Genomic DNA, 14909 nt, shown 5'->3' on the forward strand with positions numbered 1-14909 from the left:
GGTACTGGGGAATTGAACCCAGGGCTTCATGTATATGAGGTAGGCTCTCTTGCCACTAGGCCATATTCCCAGCCCAAGGAACTTCTTGAACACATATAATCAGGAGTTTGTAACACAGGAACACAGATGGTATTTGATCTGTCAAAGAATACTGAGAATGCTCAGTAGATTCTCAAACATCTGTCTTGCAGTTGAAATGCCTACCCACTGGAACAACATGAAACAGCAGAATTTGTGTATGGTCAAGCTGCGACCTAATGATCCAGAATACAACAGTGTGGCAAACAAGTTTAATGAGACCTGCTCAGACTTCATCATAGAGAAGGTAAGGCTGCTGCCGGTGTGGAGTTTCCTGATGGTGAAAACATGAAAACATTTTTATTCCCTTTCTAACACACTTTGATACAGAATTAGTACTTCATTGATAATTGGGTTGTAATTTTAATTCTACCTAAGTCACCATAATTACTGAGACATTAAGGTTCTTTTGCCAAGTGCCAGTGCCTCATGCCTGCAATCCTAGCTATGCAGGAGGCTGAGATTTGAGGATCATAGTTCAAAGCCAGCCCAGGCAGGAAAGTCTGTGAGACTCTTATCTCCAATTAACCACCAGAAAACTGGAAGTGGAGCTATGGCTCACTCAAAGTGGTAGAGCACTAACCTCGAGCAAAAAAGCTCAGGGACAGTGCACAGGCCTTGAGTTCAAGCCTCATAACACAACAACAACAACAACAACAAAAGGCTCTTTTGTCAGTTATTGAAATGTAATAGAATATGGAAATATATTGTTAGAATATTAAAGACATATCAGATACGTCTTGTGAAGCAAAGTAATACAAAAAATAAAAACATGGCTTCAGGGGCTAGGGATATGGCCTAGTGGCAAGAGTGCCTGCCTCATATACATGAGGCCCTGGGTTCGATTCCCCAGCACCACATATACAGAAAATGGCCAGAAGTGGCGCTGTGGTTCAAGTGGTAGAGTGCTAGCAAAGAAGCGAGGGACAGTGCTCAGGCCCAGAGTCCAAGCCCCAGGACTGGCCAAAACAAAACAAAACAAAAAAACATGGCTTCAAAGTTTGACTTGAGTTTTTCTTGTGGTATTTAGTGTAGAACACGTGGCTTCTCACACACTCAGCATGCACTCTACTGCTGAGCTACATGCTTGGTCCTGAAATAATTATTTTGCATTATTATAAATTTTAAAATAGTAGCAAACAACTTTATAGTTTTTAGAATTACAAGACTATTAAATTGAGAATGACTTATAAATGCAAAGAAAATTATTTAGGTGAGTTAAATAAGCAAAATTTAAGTGGAAACAAGATGGAAATAATGTGAAAAAATGGAAATTTGATGTCAAGAATAGAAGACAAAAATTGTTGCAAGTCAGATCAGTAAAATGTATAATAATGTTCATACTTTGAACTAGAGGGCAAATGGTAGTATCATAATTAGCAAATTCAAATCTGAACAGCAATGACAGAAAGATCCAGATGTAGACAGGCAATGGTAGTATATCTGAGAGTTCTCCAGAATGGAAAAAAATTCTAGCAGCACAACATCTTTGCTTTGTACCTTTCCCACTTCTCCCAGGATATGTCTATGAAACTGCTACATTGGTTGATTAGAGTAGTCTGAAAAATGATTTGTAATCGGGGAACCATCAATGTTCTACCACAGCCCAGGAGGCCACTGACCAACCAATGGGTGCCTTCAAAGCACAGCCACCATGCCTACAGCCAGATCCCTTCCCATCAGGATTCATATCCCATTCTTGCAGCTAAGGAAAGACTACTACTTTCCCATTCATAACTTTCCTTCTTGCCTGAATATTCTAGCACTTCTTTCAAGATTAGAACATGAGTAGGTCAACCACTATCCCAGGAGGACGGATAGCAAGAGACAGACTAAGGTAATGACAGAGGGAGATGACAGTGCCAGGAGCAAGTTATTGGAGTGTAAGAAAGCAAGGATTATAGAGACAGAGTAAACAAAGTATATATAACAACTACTTAAGATCCTAGAAGATGTTTGCTCTCATGTGGTACTTAAGATATATTTAAAAAAAAAAAAAAACTACACCAACACCTGCTCCATTGCCTGTGCCTTATGAAACACTGAATCTAAAGACACATCTAAATGCATGAAGCTGTTATTGGCATTGGATTTGCTGTTGAGTGTAATATTTTTAAAAAAGGAGTGAACATATTTTATTTCATATGCCTTGGCAAGTGTTTGTGACCTAACCAGAATATTTTCTGTATTAACCTGTAGATCGAAAGGATCCAGAATCAAGATCTCTGGAATAGCTACCAGGCAAAGAAAAGAGCCATGGATGACAAGAATGGCCACAAACAGAATGAGAGGCTGCTCTTCCATGGGACAGAAGCTGGCTCTGTGCCATATGTCAATACAAATGGCTTTAACCGAAGCTATGCTGGGAAGAATGGTAAGGAAGTGGGATCTGGCTGCGCTGAATAACATGATATCAAGCTGTCAGGAGACAGCATGGATTCACTATGCTCCCCTGTACCAGACCATCAGTTTGAGATCCAAGTTTCAGGGTTGGTCTCACTGTATTTCCTCCCAAAGCTCCTTACTCACCTTGTATGTTAGAAACTTTCATTTTTAAAAAATTATTATAAAGGGATTACAGTATCGTAAGTCATGTAATGAGTACATTTCTTTTTGGAAAGTATTACCCTTTCCCTCTCTTTCTCCCAGTTTTTCCCTTCCATCCCTACCCACAAGTTGTACAGTTCACTTTCATAGTGTCCAGTGAGTACCACTGCTGCATTTGTTCACTATCTGTCCCTTCATTTTTGAAGTACACACACTAGATATTTAACTGAACATTCTTCTTACATCATTTGAAAAACGGGGCCAACAATGTCAAATTGTATACTATGGTGGAATTCTTTAAAATGCTTTGTTTTTCTCTTCACAGCTGCATATTACGGAAAGGGAACCTATTTTGCTGTCAATGCCAATTATTCTGCCGATGACACATACTCCAAACCGGATGCAAATGGGAAAAAGCACATGTATTATGCACGTGTGCTCACTGGAGAGTATACATGTGGATTTCAGTCATGCATCGTGCCTCCTGCAAAGAACCCTCATACGCCTACTGAACTTTACGACACTGTCGTAGATAATGTTCACAATCCAAGCTTATTTGTGGTATTTTATGACTACCAAGCATACCCAGAATACCTTATTACTTTTAGACAATAATATTTTATTCTTCCTTCCCCAAAAGTAGTATTTACAACAACATATCTATCTAGTTATTATAAGACAAGGTTTAGTTGTTTTATTCTCTCTTATCAGATTTTTCTTACATCAAATCATTTTAAATGAAGTAAAACTGGTCCTATAAAGACAAATACCCCCATGATTTTACTCACTTGTGAAAGCTAAGGGAAAAATGAAACAAAATTAAAAGAAGGTCATGATATTAAGGGGAAGGGGTGGGGCTGGGAATATGGCCTAGTGGCAAGAATGCTTGCCTCGTATACATGAAGCCCTGGGTTCGATTCCTCAGCACCACATATACAGAAAAGGCAAGAGGTGGCAGAGGGCTAGCTTTGAGCAAAAAGAAGCCAGGGACAGTGCTCAGGCCCTGAGTCCAAGCCCCAGGACTGGCCAAAACAAAACAAAACAGAAACAAGGGGAAGGGAAGGAGATGGGAGGAGAGTGGAAATAGATAGGAAAGGGGAAAAAGAAAGAGCAACAGAGGAGATGACTATAATTAAACAATACTGTATGTGTGCATGGAAATTTCAGTAAGAAACCCTCTAATTGGTACAATTTAATTCATGCCTATTTGAAAAGGAAAAACATATTGCCTAGTATATAATGAGATCATTAATACCAAAAATTTCCTTTTGTTCATGACTTCAAATCACTGATAGAATATAGAATTTAAGGAAGAAGTTTATATGTGAGTTGAAGATAGAATTTATTTTAATTTAGGGAGATCACTAACTTATAGAAACAAAAGATTTGCTCAATCTCTTCCATAGAACAACGATTTTTAGGATGTACTTTCTGACTGATGACAGGTAGAATATCAACCGTCTTGATTCTTGGTTCTTATACTTCACAACCACAGCTAATACTTGTGCAACAATTCGTATCTGCACTTTAGAGTTGAACTTACTATTGATCTTGATCGATCATATTGATTGATATTATCTCTTCATATTGAACTTGGAATCACAAGGAGAAAGGACACTTAAAGGAGTTGCTCGTGGTTGAGCTGGGAAAGACAAAGCAGACAGCACCTGTTCCTAGTCAGTGACCTGCCCTCATCCCATGGAGTTAAAGGTAACAACTCAAGTACACTGCAAGTTGGCAGGGATTGCCTTGTAACATGAAATGCAGTGTGCAGGATGTTTAGTTGAAACTTCCTTGGGATGAACACCTGTGGGAGGAAGAGAGAGGAAGTAGAATTGAGCACAGAGGTCAAGCTGCAATGCAGGCCTCACAACAGCCCCAGAGAAATGGCATGGGGAGCTCCGCTCACAGGATTAGAAACCTGTAGGGACTGTATTATACTAGTAAGTATAGGTTAAGCCTTGGTGCTTCCACCAGAACCCATCACTGGCTAGGGGCTGTCCAAGGAAAGACATGACCTTGGCAAGATGGCTCTGAGCAAGTCTTGAACAGATTGAACAAATAGCACTTCCAACACCTGAGTCAAGACATCCTTCCATAAAAGGGGACTCTGCATGGCACAGAGGGGATGTATAGTATACTACAGAAGTTTGCTGACAAGCTGAAAGGGGAGGCATCGATGAAGACTATGTTAAGTTCAATCCTAAGTACAGACATAACTTGCTGTACAAATAATAGCTGCTGTACAAATACCGGCTGATAGGTGAAAGAAGAGCCAAGAAACAAGGATGTGAACATGGACACTTCTATACTGAAGGCCTTTCCCACACAAGGCCCCTAGTCCCTGGAAGGAAGAGTACTTGCTTTCTTAGAAGGAAAAGTTTTCAGAAGGAAGATGCTAAAGAAAAGAAAATAGAATTGAGAGAAGATGCGTATGCTTGGGCGGGGGGGTTGGCGGGGAAAGGGGGGATGAAGGGGGCTGGCAGGATGCCGGGGGGGGGCGGTATTGGGATCAAGTGAATAATGTAAAAGGAAAAAACCCAAAAGACAAAGTACTGCAGAGACAGATACTCAATGCTTTCCTTCTGGAACTTTCTGTGGATTTTAATGCTTGCCATCCAGATCCCCTGGTAGTTCCTGTCCAATCACTCAGCAATAATAAGCAGATCTCCACTGCCAAGCCACTTAATTGATGAACAAATCTTTGTAAGATGTCCAGAAACGCAGTTCCAACAGACATAAATAAAGATTCTATTTTGAAAGATGAAAATAAATTTGATCTTTTTTTTTTCCTATAAATTGATGATGTGAGGAAATGAAAACTCATTTCCCAGTTCTGGACCTCCAAATACTGAGGGGGTGGAATTGCTGCCCCCCCCCCCATGCCCACCCATGGTTTGATGTGAAACAGAAACCAGGCACCAGAACAATCACCATGTTTAGCTAAGGGCTGGGATCTACCTGTTGTGCTGTATGCACTTGTCCTCCAGGGGTCCAGGATGGTTTAGAGCAGAACACAAGCGCCATCTGCTGGTAGAACACTGAAGACAGGAGGAAAAAAAATCTGGAGACGAGCATTATTATACAAAAAGAATAAAAGCTCAGGAAATGTCTTTGGCCTATATTTTGTTTTCTTCATCTTAAGAGTCATCCTTATTGTGATTAAGAGCTGTGTGTGTGTGTGTGCTTGGCTTGCCCCCTGGTGATTTGGGAACTGTCCTCTTTAAGCTAATGCCACCAAGGAAGGACTTCTACCTTCTTCTATCTGCCATGGTCCTGTCCTCCTACCAAAGTGTATTCATGCCAGAGACCTTCCTATCCAGGAACCAATAATAACATCATCTGATCCTGTGACACACACACCCCACCCCAGCAGCTGCTGCCTTGCTCCTTCTTCCCCCTCCACAGCCACTCTTTTGGAAAGAGCCGGCTGTGCTTGCTGCCTCTGCTTCTTTCCCTCTTCCAGTCCGCAGGCCAGTGCCCTTGCCTTTCTTCCCTCCTCTCCAGCAGACGGGGCTGCCAGGGCTCCAGCGAGTGGACAGACACTGCTCTGACCTGCGGTACCCACGGGAAGGAAGCACAAGCCCTCCCCGACGCTGGAAACGCCCTCCACCCCGAAAATACACACGTTTTTCCCATCTGTCTCCATACCGTTGGATCCTGACAACTATTACCCAGCCACTTGCTCATTGAGTGCCCCATGGGTAATGATGCAGCGAGTTATCTTCAGTACTAATTTAGACGCCCTGATTTCTTCATCCACCCGGCCAGCATCCTTATCACCACTAGCCTCCTCTTGGCTCCTCTTGGCTCCTCCCTCCCCTCCCCCCTAGGCCCTTGGGCAATCCAATCATTTGACCCGTCTCCCTGACTCCACTTTACCCACTAGGACTGGCCAGATGGATCCTAAAGAAATAAATCACGCCAGGGAGGACTAGGGAGGCCCAGCCCTCAAGTTCACCTTGGTCATCTCTAAGGCCCCAGGTGGCACGGATGCTGCCCACGGCCCTGCAGTCTGGGGCAATGGGTTGGGAGACCTCACCGTTAGTTTCAGGAGCCTCTGTGCTTTCCTTCCCAGGGCACTGGCTCCTGACCCAAGTCTCTGTCCCCTGCCAAGGATTTGGGGGGATCCATCCGGAAGGTGAGGCACCTAGTGAATTGTTCTACCCACGCCTGGAGTGTCTCATTTCCCCAACACTCGCAAGCATCCAGTGTTGACAGTCCAGGAAACGCAGCTCAAGGGAAGGAACGCAAAATTCGAATCAATCTATCTGTGGTTGAAGAGGCGTCCCAGAAGCGGGCAGCCACAGTCCTGAGGATCACAGTTTAAGAACCTTTTTTATTTTTATTTTTATTTTTTCTTTTGTTAAAGAAACACAGTAACAGCAAAAATCGTCTTGGAACCAAAATGAAATTACTTTGTAATTTCTGCCAGCCTCCGCCATGGGTCCGCACGGGTCGCGCATCCTTGCTGGGAGGGTAGGGGTGGGGGTGGGGGTCCTCGGTTGCCGGTGGGGAGTTGCGGGGAAGGGGAACTGATGGAACCCTGAGGCCTCTGAGCCCAAGACCGAAACTGAAGGCCAGGAGGAGTTTCCTGGAAACGAAAGCGAAAGGGTCAAAGGTACCTCCCCGAGTCCCGCGCCGCCGGCAGTCCGGGAAGAGGCGCCCAGCCGAGGATGGCTCGCGCCGCCGGCCCCTTCCCGCTGCTGGTGGAGGGGTCCTGGGGCCCCGATCCCCCGAAGAACTTGAGCACGAAGTTGCAGAAGTACTTCCAGAGCCGGAAGAGATCCGGAGGCGGCGAGTGCGAGGTCCGCCAGGAGCCGGGGAACCCCCCGCGCTTCCTGGTGCTCTTCTTCCCTGAGGACGGTGAGGGGCGCCAAGCAAAATGGGGAGCGAGCGGGGTGGCGCGGGTTACCCGCTGCCTCTGCCGGCAGCCCGGGAGGCCAGGTGGCAGTGTGGGTGGATGGGGTCGCACAGTGGACACGGAGCCCATCCGAGGGTGTGCATCCCGTGTGCACCGAGCTGCTTCTGGGAGTGACCTGAACTCTGTGAGCGAGTCTGTTAACCTCTGATCCTTCCCCGTCCTTTCCTGTTGTGAAGATAACATGGGGGGCGCGCAGGGATTTCCCGGCCGACGGATATAAAACCAGTGCTTCTGGGGTCCCTTAGGAGGGGAGGGAGGGCAGAGGCACTGTCACCCTGTTTGCGTTGACTAGTGCAGGGGAAAGGGAGAGGGCTGCTGTGTGCCCCAGTCCAGGGACCACGGTCGCCCCTCCTCCGCGTCACGGTGCTCCACACTTTGGGAGCACCGCTGGCATTCCCAGGGCATGTGGATTGAGAGTTCTGACTGCTGGGGAAAGTTCTGTCCTAGGAAACAGCTGAGCAACTGAGGACTCGCATGCTCCCTACCCTTGTCGATTCATGAAAGGGGGTGGGAAACCAAGAGGATATACCTGTCATGTGCTTGCTCGGGGATCTCTTGGAAACTCTTAGACTGCTGACAGCCACCAGTGGTCCTCAGGATGTCGACAGCAGCCATCTTCCTGTTTGTGGACGTGAGGAGAGGCAAGGAGGCTCCGGAGGCCGTGCAATTTGGAGCAATGCAAAGCCCCAACAGGGTCCCAAGAAGGGAAAGTGAAAGAGAAAGGGAAGGGCACGGATGAGTTTGCAGCAGGAGAAGAAGAAGGGACCAAGAGAGCTGCGTGGCTCAGACTAAGTACAGTTCTAGCCAAGGATTAATTCTACAACAGAGTGCTCCATAGCCAGTTCCCTTTTCTTAGAAGGTCCTCCACTTTGATTCCAGTTGTCAGCATCTCGGGGCCCTTAGGGGGTTCTTTCTTCTCTAAAATCCCATTGTCCTCAAGAGCAACTCTGGCTTGGGAGGCACAGACTGCTTGCACCCTGGTTGGCTGGAGGACAGGTTAGCCAGGCACATCCCCAGCTTGGTGCTGGAGACTCAATGCAGTGGGTGTGGAACAAATAGAAAGCCTGGTTAATCAACCCTGGCAGCCTGTCTTTTAACAATCTGTTATTGGGCTGGGAATATGGCCTAGTGGCAAGAATGCTTCCCTCATATACATGAAGCCCTGGGTTCGATTTCCCAGCACCACATATATATAGAAAACAAACGGCCAGAAGTAGCACTGGGGCTCAAGTGGTAGAGTACTAGCCTTGAGCAAAAAGAAGCCAGGGACAGTGCTCAAGGCCTGAGTTCAAGACCCAGAACTGGCCAAAAAAAAAAAAAAAAAAAAGAAACCAAACAAATAACAAAAGAATCTGTTATTGTTGATAACCCCTGGCAAACAGAAACGGAACTCAATATACAACTGGGCACTTGCAGAGGAATGCCATCTCACAAAATACAATTTTTTTTTTTTTTTTTTGGCCAGTCCTGGGCCTTGGACTCAGGGCCTGAGCACTGTCCCTGGCTTCTTCCTGCTCAAGGCTAGCACTCTGCCACTTGAGCCACAGCGCCACTTCTGGCCATTTTCTGTATATGTGGTGCTGGGGAATCGAACCTAGGGCCTCGTGTATCCGAGGCAGGCACTCTTGCCACTAGGCTATATCCCCAGCCCCACAAAATACAATTTTTGTGACAATAAAAGAACTTAATTTTAGTCTTCATAGCAGACCAGATTGCAGCCTCTCTGCTCAGCTTTCTTCCTCCTCAGTTCCCAGGCCCCTCTGCCTCTCGCTGCACACACAGAATGCTCTTGTGGTCCCATTGGTTTGCCCCCTTAGCAGAGACCACTCAAAACTTACTAAGATTGCAAACTGTGTAATGTGTAACGCTCGGAGCTCTGAGGGTGTGGAAATCTCCATCAATATCAGTTTCCCATTTGACTTCATCAGGAGCTTTGCTAAGCAGTGCCTGGCCTCTCCAGTCAGTCTTGTTTTTCTAGAGAGAATGACAGGAAGTGGCTTCAATGGGTGCAGGCCACATGCAAAGGCAAAATAGTCCGAAGGAGCCAACCAGCACTTTCTAGCAAAGCTGATTATATAGCAAAGAGGAGCAAATAGAAAGCTGGAGCTCACTTTTTGTATAGTTAACTAGATATCTGAGAAGTTGCATGCAAATTTACTTGTAGCTTTTTTTGTGCTGGGAATCAGCGCTAGGCCTCTGGTTCCTGTAACCCAAGCAAGTATTCTCACTATTCACTGAGCAGCATCCCCAACTCCCCAACAAGACGTTTTAAACCTTGGTTTAGACATCTATATTTTTAATCAAAGTTTGTCATCATAATTTGACTCATGATTATTTCCCAGGAGCCCAGGAATCCTTGGAGTAAGGAAAGCCATTTCCTTAGTAAAATCAACTGTGGGCAATCTAAGGTTGGTGTAGGAAGAAGGCTGTGACTATGGGTGAGGGAAGCTGGACATCAGTTTCTGCTCTTCTTCCTCCCAGATTCACCTACTTTCTATTAGGATCACATACTCACACTACGACCACTTCTCTCCTGGAATACCATACATCCACAAATACTGCACACAATCTGAGAAGAGGCTAGCATGTTCTAGCTAGATTGTCAAAGCCCAGGAAAGAAGGAAAGGAGTGAAACACAGAGGTACAAGACCACAGAAATTGTGGCATATAAAACAGCATGCTTTAAGTCATCTTTGGTCCTACCCAGTCCTCTGTCCTCACTCCAGTTTACTACAGCCCCCTCCCCAATAAGGATGAAAGTTAAGAGTCTAGATTTCCGTCTCAGCTTGATTTTAGGGTATGTTTAGATTCTAAGGCCTTCTCATGATTGACTGAGATAGGAAGGTATTCATGCTGCCCTTTAAAGATTCTGAGTCATATCAGAACACAGGCAACCCAGGATTTATTCCAGAGTCACAGCTGTAATATCAGAGCTCTTAAAAGTCTCTTTCTGATCTCTTTCTGCATCATCTCACTCTATTGGCCATGCCCATTCCTTTAAACTCACTCCTTCCATTTCCTTCATGATCTGAGAGATACCCTGATTGCCCTTTTCTCTCTCTCTCTCTCTCTCTCTCTCTCTCTCTCTCTCTCTCTCTCTCTCTCTCTCTCTCTCTCTCTCCTCTCTCTCTCTCTAGCCCCTCTTGCCAGCTTTCGGGCTATTCATTGAAATATAATGACAAGTTATATCCACTTACTTTTTAAGGATATTACCAAGAGCATTCACAGATAAAATGTTAAGTGGAGAAACTGAAGCTTCAGAAAAGTTCAGGTATTTCCTTATGGTCATTCACCTAGTTTATTTTGGAGTTAAAAGTTGAATCCAGATCTTTGGACACTTACCCACTATCCAGTGTTTTCAATATAGCTCATCTGTTTAATGTATCTGTTGATTCTCTTTTTTATTAGCTTATTTCTGCAAAATCTCTCCTTTCTCTTCTTTCCTACTTTCCTATCAGATGTGAGGTCCTTATCATAATACAGAGGAATTGGTTGAAATAGCTTCCTAACCATACTTCTAATTCTGTTCCTGGTTTATCAGAGTTAACTTCCTGAAACATGGTTTTCATCCTTCCATGTCCCAGTACCTAGGCTTTCCTAGCTCTCCATGGAGCTTGCTTTCCTTATTTCACCTCAGCATAGAACAATATTGCTGCTTTTCAATACCTACTGAGTGTCTTCAATTAAATGTACCCAATCCTAGTACAAGACAATATCCATTCACCTCATTAGTAGGCAGTGCTCATTAACAAACATGTCTGTATGTTTTAGTCAAATTGCCAGTACACTGAAAACAGGACAAAACATCCTCATTAGAGGAAAGCTTTATTTTGCCACAACCATTTTGGAGACTTTAATCTACACTCAGTTGGCCTATTGCTTCTGTGCCTGTGGCAAGGTAGTATTTCTTAGTGGGTGCACTTAAGGGTGGAAGCCTTCACCTCATTGCCAGAAGTGACAAAGAGGAAGAGGAAGTAGCTGGGATGGATGCACTATCCCTGCAAAGGCACAGCCTCCCGCCCCATCACCTAACTGCCTCTAAATAGGCTCCACCTCCTAATGCCTTCATACTTCTCAGCATTACAGGCTGGTAATATAAAGTATGTGAGCTTCTCAGGGATACTACAGATACAAACTGTAACACTAAGTATTAAAAAAGGATGTTCAAGGATGAAATTCAAATCCATATCTATTTTCTAAGCATTTCCTCTTTTTACTACATAGAGCCTCTCTTGGGAAACTGGGTAAGCTATTGACTGATGAACTTGATGGTCATACAAGTCATGAAATAATGGCATAAATAAAGATTGCTTGTCATTTGGTCTTGTTTTTTCCAACATTTCAGTTCGGCAGAAGGTCCTGGAGAAACAGAATCATGAGTTGGATTGGCCAGGAATAGGAACATTCAAGCTCACTGTCCAGCTACCCACAGCCCAAGATGAAGACCCTATCTTTAAGAGGGAAAGTCCAACCAAGGTAAACCAACCAAAGCCAGGGTTCAGGGGGACCAAGGGGGGGTCCCCTAAGCTCCCAAGTATGGGAGTCTCAATAAGGAAATGTGGTGGAATGAGGAGTGTGAAAAGTGGCTGAGACATATGGAGGGGGTGGGAGCCATGTTGAGGCACTATGATAGAAACGGAGAAAATGTACCTCTTCCTTGGATTTTGGACATTTTGTGAAAGTCAACATTTGGCCAGGTACTGGTGGCTCACACTTATAATCTTAGCTACTCAGCAAGCTGAGATCTGAGAATTGCAGTTCAAAGCCAACCTGGGTAGAAAAGTCCATGAGACTCTTATCTCTAATTAACCACCCGCAAACTGAAGTGAAACTGTGGCTCAAGGTTGTAGAGTGCTAGCCTTGAACAAAAAGAGCTCAGAGACAGGGCCCAGGCCCTGAGATCAAGCCCTATGACCCTCCCCCCCCAAAAAAAAAACCCCAACAAATCAAGATTCATAGTTGCAATAATAATGGTTTGGAATATAAAATCCCAGATCTGTGTGTCTTGGTTCTTTATAGACTGAAGTTTGCAATTTTGTTGTACTTTCATGTTGTTTTTTAGAGGACAGTTATCCAGACTACTTGTGCTGCTTCCCTAATTGTGAAAAATAGATGACCAAGCTCTGTGAAGCTTGTTATAAAGTACACACTACATTAAATCAAGAAAAATTGTTAATTTCCCTTATAGGCCAAATTAGGAACTCCGTTGGGTTTTATTTTCACCAGTGATCTGTTGCTAGCAGATGGGTGTGCTGTGACATACAGCCCCAGCATTGCATCCAAGAGCCCCATATGAGAGTGTTCCAATGCCATTTCTATTTACCCTACAACTTCAGGCTGGTCTTATGGATGTTTTCTTAATGTAAGATTTCAATGACTACTAATCTATTAATACTACTTTATTGTTTGGCTCTAGGAATCCAGGGTAAAAGAAGATGTCAAAGAACCAGGTAAAGCCTCAATTACAGTAGCTCAAGCATTCACTGAGCAGTTTTGCTTACACTAAGGAAAATAAGTCGGAGGATCTTCTTAACTTTTCTTACCTTCTTAACTTTTAAGATCCAGGGCTTGCTCAGCCTGGAGCTTCCTTGCACTGTGCTTTCTTATTCCTTTGCAGACTATGCAAAGGATGAACCCTGTGGGTTCCTCTGGGTTGAAGGTAGAAGGATGGGAAGAGTTCTCTGGGGGCTGGAAGATGTTTGCCATTGAGGAGTGGGAAAGATATTCCCACAGTGGACTAAAAGCTAGAGCCCACTTCAACCCACTGGCCAATGAGAAACAAGGAAAAGAAAATGTCTGAGGAAGCTGTGAGTCAGCACTGCTTTGTGAGTACTGGCTGTTCCGGTTATGTCCTATGGAACCTCAGTGGGTAGTATCATCCCAGCATTGGCACAGGAAGTAGACACAGTGTCCAGGAAATCAGGAGCTCTTACCTCACCTGCTGGGAAATAGCCAATGGCCAAGTAGCTGTTGTGTACTTTGCTATTTAACTGGTGGCTGGATATTGTCTTGTCACTTATAAATGACTACTTTTCATGTTGTTACATAGGGTAGCATGGTGAAACATGCTGTATACCCAAATTTTAAGGAAAAGGCATTGTAAAAAGCGTGCCAACAATGTCCTCCAACTTGAAACTGCCACAAACATGTCTTGTTTTCTGCAACTTTCTCTTTTTTGAAAATAACATTAGAATGGAAACTACTTTCACTTGACAAAATGACTGGTTAGGGAGCCTATTCACTATGTTCACCTAATATGGAAGTATTCTCAGTAGAATCAGGTGTGTTTTCCTTAAGAATCTCGAGATTCTTATGAAATAGGAATATTATGTCTTCAGATTAATTCTTGCTTTCAAGATTCTTAGGTGACTATTTTGTTGTCTGCTTAGATAAATCCTACTCTCCGTTCTTTAGATTCAAAATCAGTGCATTGCCTCTGAATGTTTATTATTCCCTATTTTCTTGGAAGATGATCTAAGTGCTGTACTTTCAAGCTCATTTTTAACCTGGGAACTTGCTTTATTATTATTTATAATTATTATTATTTCTCTGGGTCTAAAATTTAATGTTGTAGTTTTATATATTTAATTGTCACTAGATTTTAACTGATTTGCTAGTGCTGTTCCAAATTTAGTTAAGCCCTAACCATGTTCTTGGAATGAGCCAACCAGCTTGTCTTCACCAATGGGCTTTTCATTGTTTGGAGATATAGGAATCCCATTTTCTAACATGTTTTTGCCCATATCAGACTGTAAGGATAGTTATTGTAATCAGAATGGAATTTGGATGGTCCTCAAGGGATCATTATGTTGACCCCTCAAGGAGGTACAGAAGGGTTCTTTGTTCAAATATTGTTACACACTGAATCCTGATAATTACCCTAAAGCTAGAACTTTGGAATTCGAATGGGGCAGATGGTTTAAGAACTGAGCAAACCGTAGGTAAAGAAAAGGAACACAGGAACATCATGGATATGAGTATACTCCATGTCCAGTGCTGGGATATGCTTAGTTAAACTGGGGCCAGAAAGTTGAAAACCAGCAACTAGAAAGTTTTGAAAAACAGACAAAGGCAAGAGCAGAGAAATATTGGTCACTTGGGGTAGGCAAATTCTAGAATTTCCTCATCCAGATTCCCACTCAGGACCCCTTTCTAAATTCCAGAACTCTGTTGGATATTCCATTTGGAAAATCTGAGTCAACATGATCTGAAGCCATCTGTGTCCTCCTGCTCCTCCTGCGTCTCTTCCTCCTTCTCACACACACACAAGATCCCCTTTTCACTTCCTTATGTTTTTTTGAAATACACAACCAGCTTGCACCTCACCTCTCAGGCTTCTCTCTATGTTAGCCTTTTTGCT

At 43.9% G+C, this 14909-nt stretch overlaps 2 protein-coding genes across 9 annotated transcripts in view; one reads left to right on the top strand and one right to left on the bottom strand.

Moving 5' to 3' along the window:
• Kpna1 (karyopherin subunit alpha 1) overlaps nt 1-14909 on the bottom strand; it is a 596817-nt gene that overhangs the window by 182599 nt on the left and 399309 nt on the right. The window lies entirely within an intron of this gene.
• The window catches only part of Parp14 (poly(ADP-ribose) polymerase family member 14), a 79159-nt gene that overhangs the window by 30531 nt on the left and 33719 nt on the right, over nt 1-14909 (top strand). For 2 of the 8 annotated variants that reach the window (XM_048346758.1, XM_048346763.1), the window contains 3 exons: nt 192-325; nt 2278-2452; nt 2951-3470. The exons of 2 other annotated variants lie outside the window; for them this stretch is intronic. In XM_048346758.1, coding sequence (XP_048202715.1) covers nt 192-325; nt 2278-2452; nt 2951-3240 — 599 coding nt within the window. In that variant the 3' untranslated portion in view covers nt 3241-3470. Of the gene's footprint in view, nt 1-191; nt 326-2277; nt 2453-2950; nt 3471-7260; nt 7492-11894; nt 12026-12965; nt 13000-14909 lie in introns of those variants that run through there. 4 more of the 8 variants (XM_048346760.1, XM_048346762.1, XM_048346761.1 and 1 more) reach the window with 4 other exon arrangements.

Source organism: Perognathus longimembris, chromosome 5 (assembly GCF_023159225.1).
Source record: "Perognathus longimembris pacificus isolate PPM17 chromosome 5, ASM2315922v1, whole genome shotgun sequence".
NCBI lineage: Eukaryota > Metazoa > Chordata > Mammalia > Rodentia > Heteromyidae > Perognathus > Perognathus longimembris.